Genomic DNA, 15,942 nt, shown 5'->3' with positions numbered 1-15,942 from the left:
AAATATTTACTGAATGATGAATGCAAGAAGGAAAAGGGTGGAGTCAGGCAAGAGGAGTGTCTTAGTAAGGAGGACAGGGAAAAGGTGAACAGGAGGGAACCAAAATTTTTTAATCATGTTAAACTCCAGGCTGTTTATGTTCAAAATCCTTGAAAACAAATCCTTACTGTCTCCATGTCTCCATTTTACAGAAGAGTCCACTGAGGCCAAGAGATTAGGTAATCTACCCAAGGTCATTTGTCTGCTGAGGGACAGAAGCAACACGCAGACATGGCTTCATCTGCCCACTAAGGTCTTGCTCTTCCATTTCATCTTCAAAATGAACATATGGAATATGAAGGTAAAATGACTTGTGGAAAACATCTGAGTTGGAAGAGAATAGTAACGGTATGTCGGAACACCCAAGAAGGATGGACAAGGGGCGCTGAGGACCTAGATGAAAGTAATCCTGGGGCAGGCCTGGGCTGCATGTCTTTGTGATTACATCCTGCTGGTTCAGTAGGGAGCAGACAAGGCAGACTATAAGGATGACCCAGGAAGGGGTTTCTAGGATAACGTATCAAAGTAAAAAAGGAGACTAGGGTGGGAACAGTTCAAGTGATCATGTAGGTTAAATCTGGGTAAGAAGGAATGAAGCCCAGAGGTAGTGGACGTAGCAAGAGAAAGTGGAGAGGTCCAGGACTCACTCAAGAGTGTACGTAACACTGAATGAGAAACAACTGCACGAGAGCAAAGGAGGCGTCCTCCATCACTGTCCTCTCCACGTTCACTTCGGCAAACTGCTCAAACTGCCCACGCCCACTGAACTGCTCTACTTCTGTAATTTGCTCTTAGCACAATATAAAAACAAGGGACACATTTGTTCTGGGTTACCTGATCCCTTGTAGTTAAATAAATCCTCGCCCCAGACAAGGAGCTTATTAAAAACAAACAGTGGAAACCATCATATTTCATAACTGGATCACAGGCTCTGTGTCTCCCCTCCCACCTGGCCTCACACAAGGTAGGGCCAGAGGACCCCAGCATCAACAAAGGACTGAGCTAGAGAACAAGCAGAGCTCCTGAATACCTGGCACAGCACAAAGATTAACCGAATAGTATCCTTTTAGTTCCAAGACCCTTCCATTTGGTACAGTGGGGGTGTTTTCTAACAGAAGTGTACTTATTTTGTGCGAGTCAACCACCCAGATAGGAGATCTGAAACTGTGTTTACTATACACCTTTTCAGAAATGTATCTTTTACAGAAATTGAAGAATGCCTTATTATCATCAAGACTAGGTTCTCTCTACTGAGGCTGCTCTATCTAATAAGAGCAAGGAAGTCTCTTTTTGATTGAGACAAAGTGATTTAAAAAGGAAATACAGAACTATTAGAAATGCATTAGTCCCATGACTTTACACCCACCTCAGAAGGTACCCCACACACCCCCACATACAAGTCTTCTAATCTTCACAAAAGCCCCTCATCCTCAGTCATAGACAGCCTGGTAACCTCCAGTCTAGTCTCACAAACCCAAGAAAACCCCAGAGCCTCAACACTATCAGCCAGGGAACACGATGTAGTCAAACAGTGTATGTAGCTGGGTACTTAAGAAATGCATGGAGCATACTATCCTTAAGAAGGCATATAGATGAAACTACAATTAGCTTCGAGAGAGTTGTAGATCCATGTGCAGTTCAAAGATTAGATGGAAGATGAGAGTAGAAATACTGGATCTGTACACGAAGCCTTTTGAGATCAAGGGCAATACTGGCCTGGATGGTTAAATGACTAAAATAATATAGCTTTCATTGTTTATGTTCATGTGATCTTCATGTAAGACTGTGGCTACAGCAGAATACAAAGCACAGGACTGCTAACTCATCTCAAAAATCCTACTATTGTCAGGGCGCCTGAGTGGGTCAGTCAGTTAAGTGTCTGCTGTCAGTTCAGGTCATGATCCCAGGGTCCTGGAATTGAGCTCCCTGCTTAGCGGGGAGTCTGCTTGTCTCTCTCCCTGGGCCCCTCCCCCTAGTTCGGGCTCTCTTTCGTTCTCTTAAGTAAATAAATAAATAAAAATCTTTTTAAAAAATCCAACTACTGTCATATATATATACACACACACACACATATATACTCACATAATTTCCCTTTGGCCTAACAGAGCAGACCAGTGGTTTTCAAACTGTAGGTAGTGAAACTGATTTAGTAGGTTGCAACCTGATTTTATACAAAATAAAAATATAAAAATATCAGAATGCATCACATATAGTATGATTTGGTGAAAACTTATTACTGGTGTGTGTGTGTGTGAAATTAGTTATTTCTTACTATGGGCTTTATTTCTTAATATAATAAAAAAAAAAAAAAAAAGTCTGAAAGCCACCAGACGGACTGCATCAGAATCAATCAGCAACAATGACTTATTTCCAAGATCTAAGTATTTTCAAAATTATTGACTTAATCCTCACGTAGCAGTTCAGTGAGGGGAAATAAGAACAGTCATGCCTTATTTGAATGTAGTTGATCTCATTTTGAAAGTCAAACAGAGGTCTAGAGGGAATTAATTTTCAATCTAGTCAACATACGTAACTCTAAAAAAAACGAACCAAGGATCTGTCCTACCGCTCTCTCTGAATACGCATTTCCTCCAAAGTTAAAGACGCCATTAGCACAAAAGTTCTACTTTGGCGACAAAGAAAAAGGAAAAACAGATCTAAAGCCATGAGTTTATTTTTTGACATTTCTTCCTACATAAAAATTTTTGAATCTTCTGTGACACTCATTTTTATATTGGTAATCACTTCTGAACCTAACAAACCCAGCACTTCTAACAGCTCTCATCTTAAATATACTCTGCAATAGAAACTGAGAAGTTAATGCTATGTTATCAAGAATTTTCCAGTCCCCATGGAGGCAACTTTGTTGTTAGCATGGCCTCCCCTCCACTCTGACAACCAGATAACGTCCACTTCTGGGTAGCTTGCAGACTATAATCAGATTTAGAGAGTCCACTCAGAGCTCGAGTGTCTATGATCAAGTGGGAAGAGTAGTTTTTTCACAGATCCTTTCTGTATGCTGACATAGTCCAGTTTAGTTTGCCCCCAAATACTTAGGCTATCTGGAACCTCCAGAAATGGCCCACCACACACAGGAATCTGAGGGAGGGGTACCAATGAGAAGTGCCCACAATGCTCAGAGCCTAGAGCCAACTCAATATTATTATAAAGTCACAAGGAAACTACTGAAAGACACCTGCCAAACCACAAAAGCATTTACTGAGATTTCACTAGGTTTCTACCATCATATGAGGAGTTTGGTGCTCTGGTAGGTAACTGTTACTCTGGTAGGTAACTGGCACATCTTAACACATGATTACTAGGAAAAAGGGAAAGCAAATAGAAATTTAGTAAAAACAATTTTTTTTAATTTAAATTCAAGTATTGCCTTCAGGAGTAAAATATAGTGATTCATCACTTATATATAACATCCAGTGCTCATCACAAGTGCCCTCCTTAATGCCCATCCCCCCCACCTCTCCTCCAACTGTTAGTTCTCTACAGTTAAGTCTTTTATGGTTTGCCTCCCTGTTTTTATCTTATTTTTCCTTCCCTCCCTATGTTCATCTGTTTTGTTTCTTAAATTCCACATGAGTAAAATCATATGGTATTTGACCTTCTCTGACTTACCTCACTTAGCATAACACACTCTAGTTCCATCCACATCATTGCAAATGGCAAGATTTCATTTTTTAAAAAGATTTTATTTATTTGAGAGAGAGAGAGAGAACACAAGCAGGGGGAGGGGCAAAGGGAAAGGGAGAAGCAGATTCCCCACTGAGCATGGAGCCCGATTTGGGGCATGTGGCTCAATCCCAGGACTCTGAAATCATAACCTGAGCCAAAGTCAGATGCTCATCCAACTGAGCCACCCAGGGGGCCCAGAATTTCATTCTTTTGATGGCTGAGTAATATTCCTGTGTGTGTGTGCGTGTGTGTGCATGTGCGCGTGCGTAGGTACACATGCCTTCCTTATCCATTCATCAGTTGATGGGCATTTGGGCTCTTTCCATAACTTGGCTACTGTTGATAGTGTTGCTATAAACACTGGGGTGCATGTGCCCCTTCAAATCAACATTTTTATATCCTTTGGATAAATACCTAGTAGTGCAATTGCTGGGTTGTAGGGTAGCTCTATTTTTTTTTTTTAAAGATTTTATTTATTTATTTGGCAGAGAGATACAGAGATAGCACAAGTAGGCAGAGTGGCAGGCAGAGGGAGAGGGAGAAGCAGGCTTGATGCGGGGCTCGATCCCAGGACCCTGGGATTATGACCTGAGCCGAAGGCAGCCACTTAACCGACTGAGCCACCCAGGCGCCCCTAGGGTAGCTCTATTTTTTAACTTTTTAAGGAACCTCTATACTGTTTTCCAGAGTGGCTGCACCAGTTTGTATTCCCACCAACAGTGCAAAAGGGTTCCCCTTTCTCCGCATCCTCACCCACATCTGTTGTTTCCAGAATAGTTAATTTTAGCCATTCTGACAGGTGTGAGGTGGTATCTCATTGTGATTTTGATTTGTATTTCTCTGATGAGTGATATTGAGCATTTTTTCATGTGTCTGTTAGCCATTTGTATATCTTCTCTGGAGAAATGTCTGCTCATGCCTTCTGCCCATTTCTTAACTGGATTATTTATTTTTTGGGTGTTGATTTTGATGAGCTCTTTATAGATTCTGGATACTACCCCATTAATCAATGTCATTTGCAAATACCTTCTTCCATTCCGACAGTTGCCTTTTAGCTTTGTCAATTGCTGTGCAGAAGTTTTTTATCCTGATTAAGTCCCAATAGTTCATTTTTGCTTTTGTTTCCCTTGCCTCTGGAGACGTTTCTAGTAAGAAGTTGCTGTGGCCAAGGTCAAAGACATTGCTGCCTGTGTCTCCTCTAGGATTTTGATGGTTTCCTATCTTATATTTAGGTCTTCCATCCATTTTGAATTTATTTCAGTGTCTGGCGTAAGAAAAGTGGTCCAGTTTCATTCTTCTGCATATTGCTGTCCAGTTTTCCCAAGATCATCTGTTGAAGAGACCGTCTTTTTTTTCCGGTGGATATTCTTTCCTGCTTTGTCAAAGATTAGTTGACCATAGAGGTGATGGCTCATTTCTAGGCTCTCTATTCTGTTCCATTGATCCATGTGCCTGTTTTTGTGCCAGTACATACTGTCTTGATGACTACAGCTTTGCAATATAGCTTAAAGTCTGGAATTGTGATGCCTCCCACTTTGCTTTTCTTTTTCAACATTACCTTAGCTATCTGGGGTCTTTTCTGGTTCCATACAAATTTTAGGATTGTTTGTTCTAGTTCTGTGAAAAAATACTGGTGTTACTTTGATCGGGATTGCAATGAATGTGTAGATTCTTTGGATAGGCAGTACAGACATTTAAACAGTATTTTCTTCTAATCCAGGAGCATGGAATGTTTTTCCATTTCTTTGGGTCCTCTTAAATTTCTTTCATTAGTGTTCTACAGTTTTCAGTGTACACATCTTTTACCTCTTTGGTTAGGTTTATTCCTAGGTATCTTATGGTTTTTGTGCAACTGTAAATGGGACTGATTCCTTGATTTCTCTTTCTGCTGCTTCATTATTGATGTATAGAAATGCAACAAATTTCTGTATGCTGACTTTATATCCTGCTACTTTGCTAAATTCATGTATCAGTTTTAGCAATTTTTTGGTGGAGTCTTTCTGGTTTTGTACAAAGAGTATCATGTTGTCTGCAAAGAGTGGAAGTTTGACTTCTTCCTTGCTGATTTGGATGCCTTTTATTTGTTTTTGTTGTCTGATTGCTGAGGCAAGGACTTCCAGTACTATGTTGAACAACAGTGGTGACAGGACATCCCTGTCGTGTTCCTGACCTTAGGGGAAAAGCTCTCAGTTTTTCCCCACTGAGGATGATATTAGCTGCAGGACTTTGGTATACGACCTATATGACACTGTGGTATTAATAAACACAAATATTTAACTGAATTAATGTCTTTGGTTACAAGTTAGGCAGACTATATATATGGTCTATGATCCTTAATTAGCAAACTTATTTCATGTACATTTCAACATTTGATTCCAAGGAAAAAAGGGAAAGAAAATAAGAATTATCATCCTATTTACAAAAAGGCTATAATAAAAAAAGATGCCCAAACCTGACAAACCAAGACAGTGGTAGAATAAAGTACATGTCTTTTAACTCCCGGTGTCATTGTTCTTCCCAACATCACAGGAAATCTTGCTCGGATATCTGGAGGATATCCTTCTAAATGCTTAACTCACCAATTATTAGATTACTTCATTCTTTTTATCTCTATGTGGTTTCCTGTGACCATACAGCTATTTACCTAACTGCAGCAAATTCCTATTTGGTAAGAAATAGAATAGAAAAATTCACTCACTAACACAGCTGAGAAGCGATTACATATATGAGTGGCAGGGAAAGAACACAGGAAGATGCTGTTACAGGGATTAGGAAAACAGTGGCTAGTAGTAGTTCTTGTGATTTAGCTTCTAGGCTCTACTGAACCAGTCTAACTCATAACTGCCTCACCTGGTGTTCAAAGTATATGTATTCTCTCACACATAAAGGTTTTAGAACCTACACTAAGTCAACACCATGCTAGTCACTCAGAATTGATTTTAATGGGTCTCTGCTTTCTCTCTATTGCATAACTAGTATCTTAGTTTTTACCGCCTTGTGTCAAAGGGGTTTCAAAGAGATACAGACTAGAGAAAAATAATAAATGTCACAATAAATGTTCTCTGACTTGAGAGTGCCAGCCTCCCACAGCTTCTGAGTACTAGATATACACATATATGGTCTTCTTAAATACCACCAAATGCTTCTTCAGTCCCTTCACCTACTCTGTTATCACATTTCTTATGTTCCTGTGGCATTCTTAATGATCTGGGATTAACACACTTACTCAGTGTGTAATCTTAGGTGAATGTCTTAAGTCTTGGTTTTCTTATGGGGATATATACCTTACAGTAGCATTATCAGATATTTGTCCTAACCTGTAATCAAGACATATATGATACATGATTTGATATGACATATGTGATATATATATATATATACACGCACACATACTCTGCCTAACTTGTAAACAAAGAAATTAATTCAATTAAATACTTGTATTTACTAAACTGACAAATATTTTAAAAAATTTGAATTCTCTACTTTTAGTGAATGTGTGAGAAAACAGGTATTCTCTTATTCTGCTACTGGGTAAGACAGTCAAAACTTCTCTGGATGACAATGTAACAATATAAATCCAAAGTTTTAAAACATGCACAACCACTCGACTGAGAAATATAATTCCCAGAGACGTGTCCTGAGCAAGTTAACTAATGATTTAGCTAAAAGCATGCTTCTCAGAGTATTATTTTACAGTATAAAACTGGAAATAACCTAGATGCCCTATAACAGGCACTGGTTATAATTTATAACAAATAGGTCTATACCAGGGACGCCTGGGTGGCTCAGTCGTTAAGCGTCTGCCTTCGGCTCAAGTCATGATCCAGGGTCCTGGGATCGAGCCCCTTATCGGGCTCTCTGCTCGGCAGGAAGCCCTTTTTCTCCCTCTCCCGCTCCCCCTGCCTGTGTTCCTTCTCTCGCTCTCTCTGTCAAATAAATAAATAAAATCTTAAAAAAAAAAAAAGTTTATAGTATGAGCAGATTCTTTTAGATGCAAGGAATACTACTGACCTTTAAGGATCCTCTACAGTCAGTACTCTGTGGTGAAAGACCTTTTTTTTTCTTTAACTTCTAATCTGTTACAGACTGACATTTTTATAATACATGAAAAATGAAATATTAGAAAAATAAAAGTTATATAAAACATAAACTTAATTTTAAAAACTAAATTCACAAACATAAAGTTATTCTATCAGATTGCTAAAAGAAAAGGTTTCTAAATTCTTACTTTCAATTTCTACACCTATCTGGTCCTTGACAGGTAACAGTCTGCAGACCATGCTCTCAGTAAGCAAGGCTCTAAGTGATTAAGGAGCCTTTTTGCAGTGGACTAATCACTGCTTCAAGTAGACTGGATTCTGATTGAACATCTGGACAATCTTCTGCAACAGAAGATAACTTTCTCCAATAAACAGGGAGCATTTGGGCTCTTCCCCTGTTATGTTTACCATATTTCCTAGCCTACTTTGTTTTTTCTTATGCTAATAGACATTTTCAATAAAGTCATATATAATTTTAAACCATAAGTCATTTTCCAAAAGAATCAAACACAATCTCATAAAGTAGAAACCTGACTTCAGAAAATGAACATTTTCCAAATCCCGGGGAAACAGTAGTCATTAGGGCATAGCAAAGGGGATATGCCAGAAATACAGATTCATCTGGTTGAAATGGGAGCAATGAAAAATGTACATATCGATACTGAGGGTTTAAGTTGACTATCTCCTCCCAGAGTTAATTAGCAGAAAAGGAGACAATTTGCCAGTCCCTTGGCAACATGAATATAGTCCCCAGGGAAAGGCTGAATGAATCCCTGCCACTCCACCTGAGGAATGAACCAATGATGGGCTTCTCTGGACTCATGCCAAAGAAATGGGAATTATAAACATCTTACTTCATGTTGAGATTAAAAAGAATTTAAGTCCCAAGTGATTCCCTGAAATTATGTAGCCTGGTCTCTGGAAATAAAGGTTCACAGTTTAGTAATTTACTGTCAAAAGCAAAAAAACAAAGTACTATCGATCAGAACTAAGGATTCTCAATCAGTGTTTATATTAATAGGGTTATGGAAACACTTTAATTATGTAATTTTAATATTTTTAAATTGCTGCAAATTTAATGTAGGTAGAAAAATGAAAAACTATACCTAGCACAGTGCCTTACATACAGTAGGTGCTCAGTAAAAGTTTAGCTAAGAGTTTAGCTCTTTGAGCTGTCCTAGAATGGTAGTCAAATTCTTTTTTTTTTTAGGATTTTATTCATTTGAGAGAGCAAGAGCGAGAGCAGGAACAGTGGGGAGGGGCAGAGGGAGAGGGAGAAGCAGGCTCCCTGTCAAGCAGGAAGCCCAACGTGGGGCCCTATCCCAGGACCCTGGGATCATGATCTGAGCCGAAGGCAGACGCCCAAACCAAGTGAGCCACCCAGGTGCCCCCAGATGCTTTATTCTTATCAGGTAAGAAGTTGAGAGCTAGATCAAAAATACGATGAGCAATGATTTAGTATGAAACAAAGAGACTCTAATATAGTTAAACAAAAGACAGGCAGAAACCAGAACTAAAAAGAAATGTAACAAGCTGTAAAGTAGTAAATGAAGTTTCTAAGATGGTCAAAAGGGAACAGGAAGATGCAAATTGGTAGCACTGAAGCCTTAAAGAAAAAAAAATTCTCACTGTAAGCTAAGAATGGCCAAATTCAATCCATGAAGTCTGAAGTATTAGATTTTCTCCCACTTCATACAAAGTATGCATTTTTTAAATTGAGGTAAGTTATACACAGTATAGCGTGCAAATCTTGAATGTACAGTTTGATAAGGTTTCACACGTAGACATCCAGATCATGATAACGTACATTTTCAGGACTTCCTCCCAGTCTGTAGCACCCCCCTCCACCTCACCACGAACTGATCACCACTTAGCAATTTTGCCTGCTTTTGATGGTCATGGTATCATACAGAATGTACTCTTGTGTTGGCTTTTTTCACTCAAACTCAAATTTTGAAATACATCCCTATTTTTGTGGGCATCAGTAGTTTGTTCCTTTTTACTGCTGAGCAGTACTCCACTGCATGAATATGCTACAATTTGGTTTAGCCATTGTCCTGTTGATGAACATTTGGGTTGTTTTCAATGTTCTGCTATTATGAATAAAGCTGTCGTGTATGAGCGTTCTTGTACAAGTCTTTTTGGTGGACATAAACACTCATTTCTCTCGGGTATATGCCTAGAACAGACTTCTAAATTACAAGGTACAATATAAATTAACTATATAGATTGGGCCAGTTTTCCAAAGTGATCATACCAATTTACTCTCCAGTTAGCAATGCTGGAGAGATCTCATATAAAGTTTTTAAATTTAAAAAGAGTTCTTTGGTTGAAACACAAGAGTTTTGAGACTGTTTTGTTTTGTTTATTTCCCCATCTTTTAGAGCAGGGGTAACATACACAGAGTGCTCATACCTAAGGGGATATACAAGACGATTTGGGGGGAGGGTGTAAGAAGAAAACAGTACAATTTCTATTTTAGTTTCTTATTCTTTTACCTAAAAAGTATAATATTTAATATATAAATTGACACTGGTGTCCTTATTCAGATGGTTATATTTATTCACTTTGGGCACACTGTGATTTACTGCCATTTGAGAGTGCCTAGTTGAGCAAAATTACAGAATATTCACTTCTAAATGAACTCTTGCCAAATGAACAAGTGGCTAAAAGGAGTCCTGCAAAGATAATACCAATAATGTAAGCACAAGCAAACAAGGAAATGGCCCAGCTGACAGTTCTATTATAGAAAATCTCTTCAGAAAAACTATCTAGTCGTATCTCCCAAGAAACAGGGAAAAAATATTCCAAAAGTTAGTATCTTTAAAAATATAGACTTAATCTACTATTAATATTTTGCTAGTAAGAATTTTAAAACAGAAATTATATCACCTGTCATCCCCTTTAGTTTCTTTGGGTATTTATTTTATAATGTACGTCACAGTACATGTATATATAATTTAAAGTAAATTTATACATATTAGGGATGCATGCTCAAATTTTTTTTAACCAATAAGGTACACAATCAAAAGGGTTCAGAGACTCTTATTTTAGCATAAGTATTTTTAATATCAAGCTAGTTAATCCTTAGGTACAAATGAACTTGCATTTTTAAGTCATATGCAATATAAAATATACTCCATTAGAAACAGCTAGCTGGCTACTGAATGGTAATATAATACATGTGAAGAGGCAAGAGGACAGGAATTAACTGGGAAGAGCCATGAGGGAACTTTCATGGGTACTGATACTACCCTATACCTTGCACGGGGTTTGGATTATACCAGTGCCTATCTGTCAAACTCACTGAATGGTACATTAAGTGTGTTTCAGTTTATATAAATTTTACCTCAAAAGACAAAAAGAAAAAAGAAAAAGGATCTATGAAAAATATTGACCTCTAGTTAATGATAACACATGCTGAAGTGCCTAGGAGTAAATTATACTGATGCCGGCAACTTACTTTAAAATGCATTAAAACAAGATGGACTGCTGTATGGATAGAGGGATGGATACATGAATAACATGATAAAGCAAGTACGGTAAATGTTAATTGTAGAATTTGAGTGGTAGATATAAGGGTGTCCACTGTATGATTATTTAACTTTTCTATACATTTGAAATGATTCATTTCAGCAAAATGTTGGGAAAACTAACCTATCTAACTCAAAAGTTGAAAATTAAAAACAGCATAGTAATACGGGGGAAAAGTTAGAAATCCAAAATGGAAAAAAGGTAGGAACACCCAAGCACCGCCGCCTGGTGCTTTTACACACCCTTAAATCCATGAGGTGAGAATTATGCCTATTTCACAGGCTAGTAAATTAAAATTTTGAAAGATTACAGAATATGCCTAAGGTCACAGAGTATGAAACGCAGCCAAAAGTGGAATCCAACCTGACCAAATTTACTAGATGAGTGAATCCTTTTGGCCCACATTCCTCACAAGGGGCTGCCTAGGACCCAACATCTTCCCTACAGCTGGGAAGTTGCTTCTCCATTCAAGCATGGACCTTCTTTTATAAAAAAGTCCTCCCCACAGTCTGAACCGAAATCTGTCTCCCCTATGTTTTTCCTCCTAGGTCTGATCCATACAGAATCTAATCCCCACAAGACAGGCCTTCATATCGAGGGACAGTATTTGAAATTTGAGTAAGTAGGATTTTTTTTCCCCCAGTTAGCATTTTGTAATATCATCTACAAAGCTGTAACTAGGTGTAAAATGGGGATAATGCCTCAGAGAACTGGAGTGGAAATAACATGAGAACATACATGAAGCATACAGCACGATACTAACAGAGTAGGGACTCAAATATCTTTTTCTAACCCTTACCTTTCCTTGGAAATGATAACATGCCACTCATTGTAAAATATTTTAATTAAAAAAGAGAGACACGTCCTTTCCTTGAAAAGTTTATGTTAAATGGGGAAGAGATAGATTTTTTTTCCTGCCTTTATTTTATCTAACAACCTGATTTTGTTTCCTCATTTTATTTTCCATTTTGCATTGGTTTGGAATTACAACTTCTAGGAATTTCATGTGCAATTAGATATGCAGCTAGGACTACTTCTGCAGCACTTTTTTTGTTTCAAAATTACTACAGGTGGCCAACCTAAGTAAGCAACTTGTTAATGAAATTTTAAGTTTTGGGTTTTTTTTTTTTTTTTTGACTCTCCAAAGTTATTTTCACAGCCTAATGGAACCTGACCCTCACTTGAAATCTGAGGTGTTAGTACTGGAAGGAATCCTAGAGATGACCATTTTATAGTTGCAGAAATGGATGTTCAGACAGTTGAAATGATTGGCCCATAACAGAGCCCAAACCAAATACCAGGCCCCCCCAATTGCCAGGCCAAATGTTCTTTCTTTTTTACAATCGTGCCAAACTAAATACAAAAAAAGTGATTATGTCCATCCGTTACTTCAACTTCACGAATTTCAAGCCTGGCCACCCGTGATGTCACTTCCTTTTGTGAATGGGTGTTCCCCCCCTCCTTGGTCTAGCTACCTTCACTTGACTGTAATACAACATTTTAGAGCTCACACTCTTATTTATGCCAATATTTCCCACGTCTACCTCTGTTCCCCAAGAATACCGACAGAGCCTCCAAGATGCCCTGACCCTCCTTTTCACTGTATCTCTCATTTCAAACAACTAACGGCCAACTAAGGTAAAAATCAAAAGTAAAGGGATTTATTTTTAAAACACAAAGCACACACGGCAGTGTTGATCTCCTCGCTCAAAGGGCCCGATCAAAAAATAAAAAAATAAAAAAATTAATGCTGTGTATCACACGCAGATGCTTTCTAGAGAAAGAGCCCTGCGACAACGCTGCTAGATAGGAAGAGAGAGCTATTGTGGACTGTAGCGGGAGGCCAAGGAGAAGGTCTGGGATCCGACCTAAAACAAATATGGAGGTGAAAAGGCACGAGGAGCTTCCCGGACCCACCAGCTCGGTGCCAGGCTGCGAGCTCCCGGCTACTCCGGGGGGGTGTGCAGGAGCGACCGGCAGCGGGGAGGCACGTACCCCGGGACAATGATGGGGCCGGCGGGGCTCCGGAACCGCGCTCAGGGAAAACTCAACAAGTCTGGATGGCGAAGGAGGCGCCGAGGGAGGGATGAACGGCTGCCAGGCGGCTCCTGCTGGCCTCCGGACGACCACCAGCCCTTTCCAGGATTCGCTGCCGCGGCCCCCGCCGGCTCGCCGACAGCCATTTGCATTACGCTCCCCTACGTGCCCCGACGTCCGCCCGGGACCCGGCTTCCCACCCGCGACCCTGCCCGCCGCGATGCCTCCCGCCCAGGCCCGCTGCCCGGCGGCGCGGCTTCCCGGGCTCCCGGCGGCGGGCCTGCGCGGGCCGGAGCCGCCTTCGAGAGGGGGCGGAAGGATGGCCGCCCTCACGGGGAGCGGGCGCGGCCCGGAACCCTCGCCTCCGGCCCGGGCCCGTCCCCCGTGCGCAGCGCCGCCCGCGCCTCCAGCCCCGGCCGCGGCCGGCTCGGGGCGCCCGGCGCCGGGCTCCGGGCTGAGGCGGATGGGGAAAGGGGGCGGGCGCGCCATCATGAAGGGGAAAATGGTGGGCGGGCGGGCCCGCCCGCGGCCGCCGTACTCACCCGGGCCGGCCAGTGCGGGTAGCCCTTCATCTTGGCGAAGACCAGGTCGCCCGCCTTGTACTCGCGGGGCCGCGGACGCGCCATCCCGGCCGCTTCCTCCCCCGGTCGTCCTTGGTCGCCGCGAAGATGCCGGGAGGCCGCCCCCCGTGGGCCGACGGACTGCGCCGCGCTCCCCGCGGGCCTCGAGCGGGCGGGCGAGCGGCCGCTCCGACGAGGGGAAGCGGCGAGGCGGCGGCTGAGGCGCGGGGTGGGCGGGGGGCGCAGCAGGCCCGGCAAATCACGGCCCGGCAGCGGGGGAGGGGAGCCCCCGGCCGCTCGGCTCTCGCCCGCGCCGAGGTCCCCGCCGCCGCCGCGCGCTGCTCACAGGCGCCGCGTCGCCTGCCTCATGCCGCCGCCGGCCTCCCTCCCGGGCTCCCCGGCGCGGCGCGAGCGCCGGGCCTCGCGCCTCCTCCGAATTCCTCCTCGGGCAGCGACCGCAAACACGATCTTATTATTGTTCTCGCGCGCGCTCAGCATCCCCCCCGCCCCGCTTCCCGCTCCCCTCCCCTCCCGCGCCGGCCGGTTAATTCCTAGGTACACGGCCGGCTTTCGCCCAGAAACCGAGCGCGCCGGCCCCGCTGCTCGGCGGGCGGGCGGGCGGGCGGGCGGTGGGCGCGTCCTCCCCCAGCACCGAAGCCCGCGCGGGGCGGGCGGGAGCGCCTACTCCGAAGGACGCCCGCCGCCCGCTCTCTTTTGTTCTGGGCCCGGAGCTGCCCGCCGCAGCCCAGCCAATCACCACCTGGCCGCCCCCCTCCCCGCCGGCCCGCGCCACTCTAGGGGGGCGCTCCCCTCTCCCTGCGCCCCCCAGTTCCACGCCCGCCCCTGGCCCGGCCGCCCCCCGCGGGCCACTGCTGCGGGTGCTCTCCGGTGAGTGGGGCACAAAGGCGCTGCAGGCCTGGGGGACCAATGCGCGAGGGGACCCGCTGCCCTGACCATCAGGTTGCCTGCAAAGAGCCCCGCTCTGGAGTCAGCGACCTTGTTGGGTCCTCGCCCCAGGTCTGCCCTTGACAATGCAGTGTGACCCACCTAGGGCAGGCTCCTCAGCCGGAGTCACGGGAGGTGGCTCTCATTTGCCTGGCGGCACAGTCGGGATTCGAACGCGGACCTACAGGACTCCAGAGTCCAAGCGCGATCGTGCTTCTCCATGCGTGGGTCTTCCAGGCCTGTGGTTTTGGGAAAGGGACTTAACTGTGGCCGATCACTTGTTTCCAATCCAGGCAACATTTCGGACCGCGTGTTTTGCATCTGCCTAACGATGAATGCTGCTTCTTTCATCATCCCGAAGCCCACCTGTAAGAAGTCACTGGCGCAGCCCCTGAGTGTAACCTACTTTCTGTGGCCTTCATTTGTCACAAGGACAGTTCTTGTACGTGTTTGTGCCCTCTTCTGAACTTTCCTGCTCTCCCTTTTTATAGAAGCTATTCCTTTCTATCATCATCTGCCCCCCCCCCACTTGCCTTGTAGTGTGTGTGTGTGTGTGTGTGTGTGTGTGTGTGTGTGTGTGGGGAGGGTATACCAACCCCTGCTCCTGTTCTTGGTGCTGGGCTTCCAATAATGGGGCTTTAAAGTCTCTAGACTTCTGAGGCTTGTTTACGTTGTTACTAGTGCCTGACATGACCTACTAATACGTTTCTTTACTCCTTCAACCTGGTGATTCTCCTTTTTAGATATCACCCCTTCCTCATGGGTCCTGCGGGCTCACCTGTCTTCTTTTCTCACCATTTTGTCTCCATTGTAATAGCCAGTGTCAGTTCCTTCAGGCAGCTATAACAAAATACCGCAGAAGGGGTGACTTATAAACAAGGGAAAGTTTATCTCTCACAGTTCTGGAGCTGGGAGGTCCAAGAACAAGGTGCTGGTGATTCTGTTCTCTGGTGAGTGCCTACTTCCTGGTTCCTAGAGGACAGTTTTTACCCTACGTTCTTCCACAGGTAGGGGAGGAGGGCATGGCAGCTCTCTGGGGTCTCCTTTATAAAGGCACTAATCTCATTTATGAGGGCTCCACCCTCATGACCTGATTCCCT

At 43.3% G+C, this 15,942-nt stretch overlaps 1 protein-coding gene across 1 annotated transcript in view; it reads right to left on the bottom strand.

The window, feature by feature from the left end:
- HDGFL3 (HDGF like 3) overlaps nt 1–14,302 on the bottom strand; it is a 90,764-nt gene extending 76,462 nt beyond the window's left edge. The window contains exon 1 of the mRNA XM_028089396.2: nt 13,880–14,302. Coding sequence (XP_027945197.1) covers nt 13,880–13,963 — 84 coding nt within the window. The 5' untranslated portion in view covers nt 13,964–14,302. The remainder of the gene's footprint in view (nt 1–13,879) is intronic.
- Between the last annotated feature and the right edge of the window lie 1,640 nt (nt 14,303–15,942).

Source organism: Eumetopias jubatus, unplaced genomic scaffold, assembly GCF_037043125.1.
Source record: "Eumetopias jubatus isolate StellerSeaLion01/CBP00866 unplaced genomic scaffold, mEumJub1_p1.0 scaffold_7, whole genome shotgun sequence".
In the NCBI taxonomy this organism is placed as follows: domain Eukaryota; kingdom Metazoa; phylum Chordata; class Mammalia; order Carnivora; family Otariidae; genus Eumetopias; species Eumetopias jubatus.
Note: the sequence above shows the minus strand (reverse complement) of the source record. Positions and strands in the feature narration are given on the sequence as shown.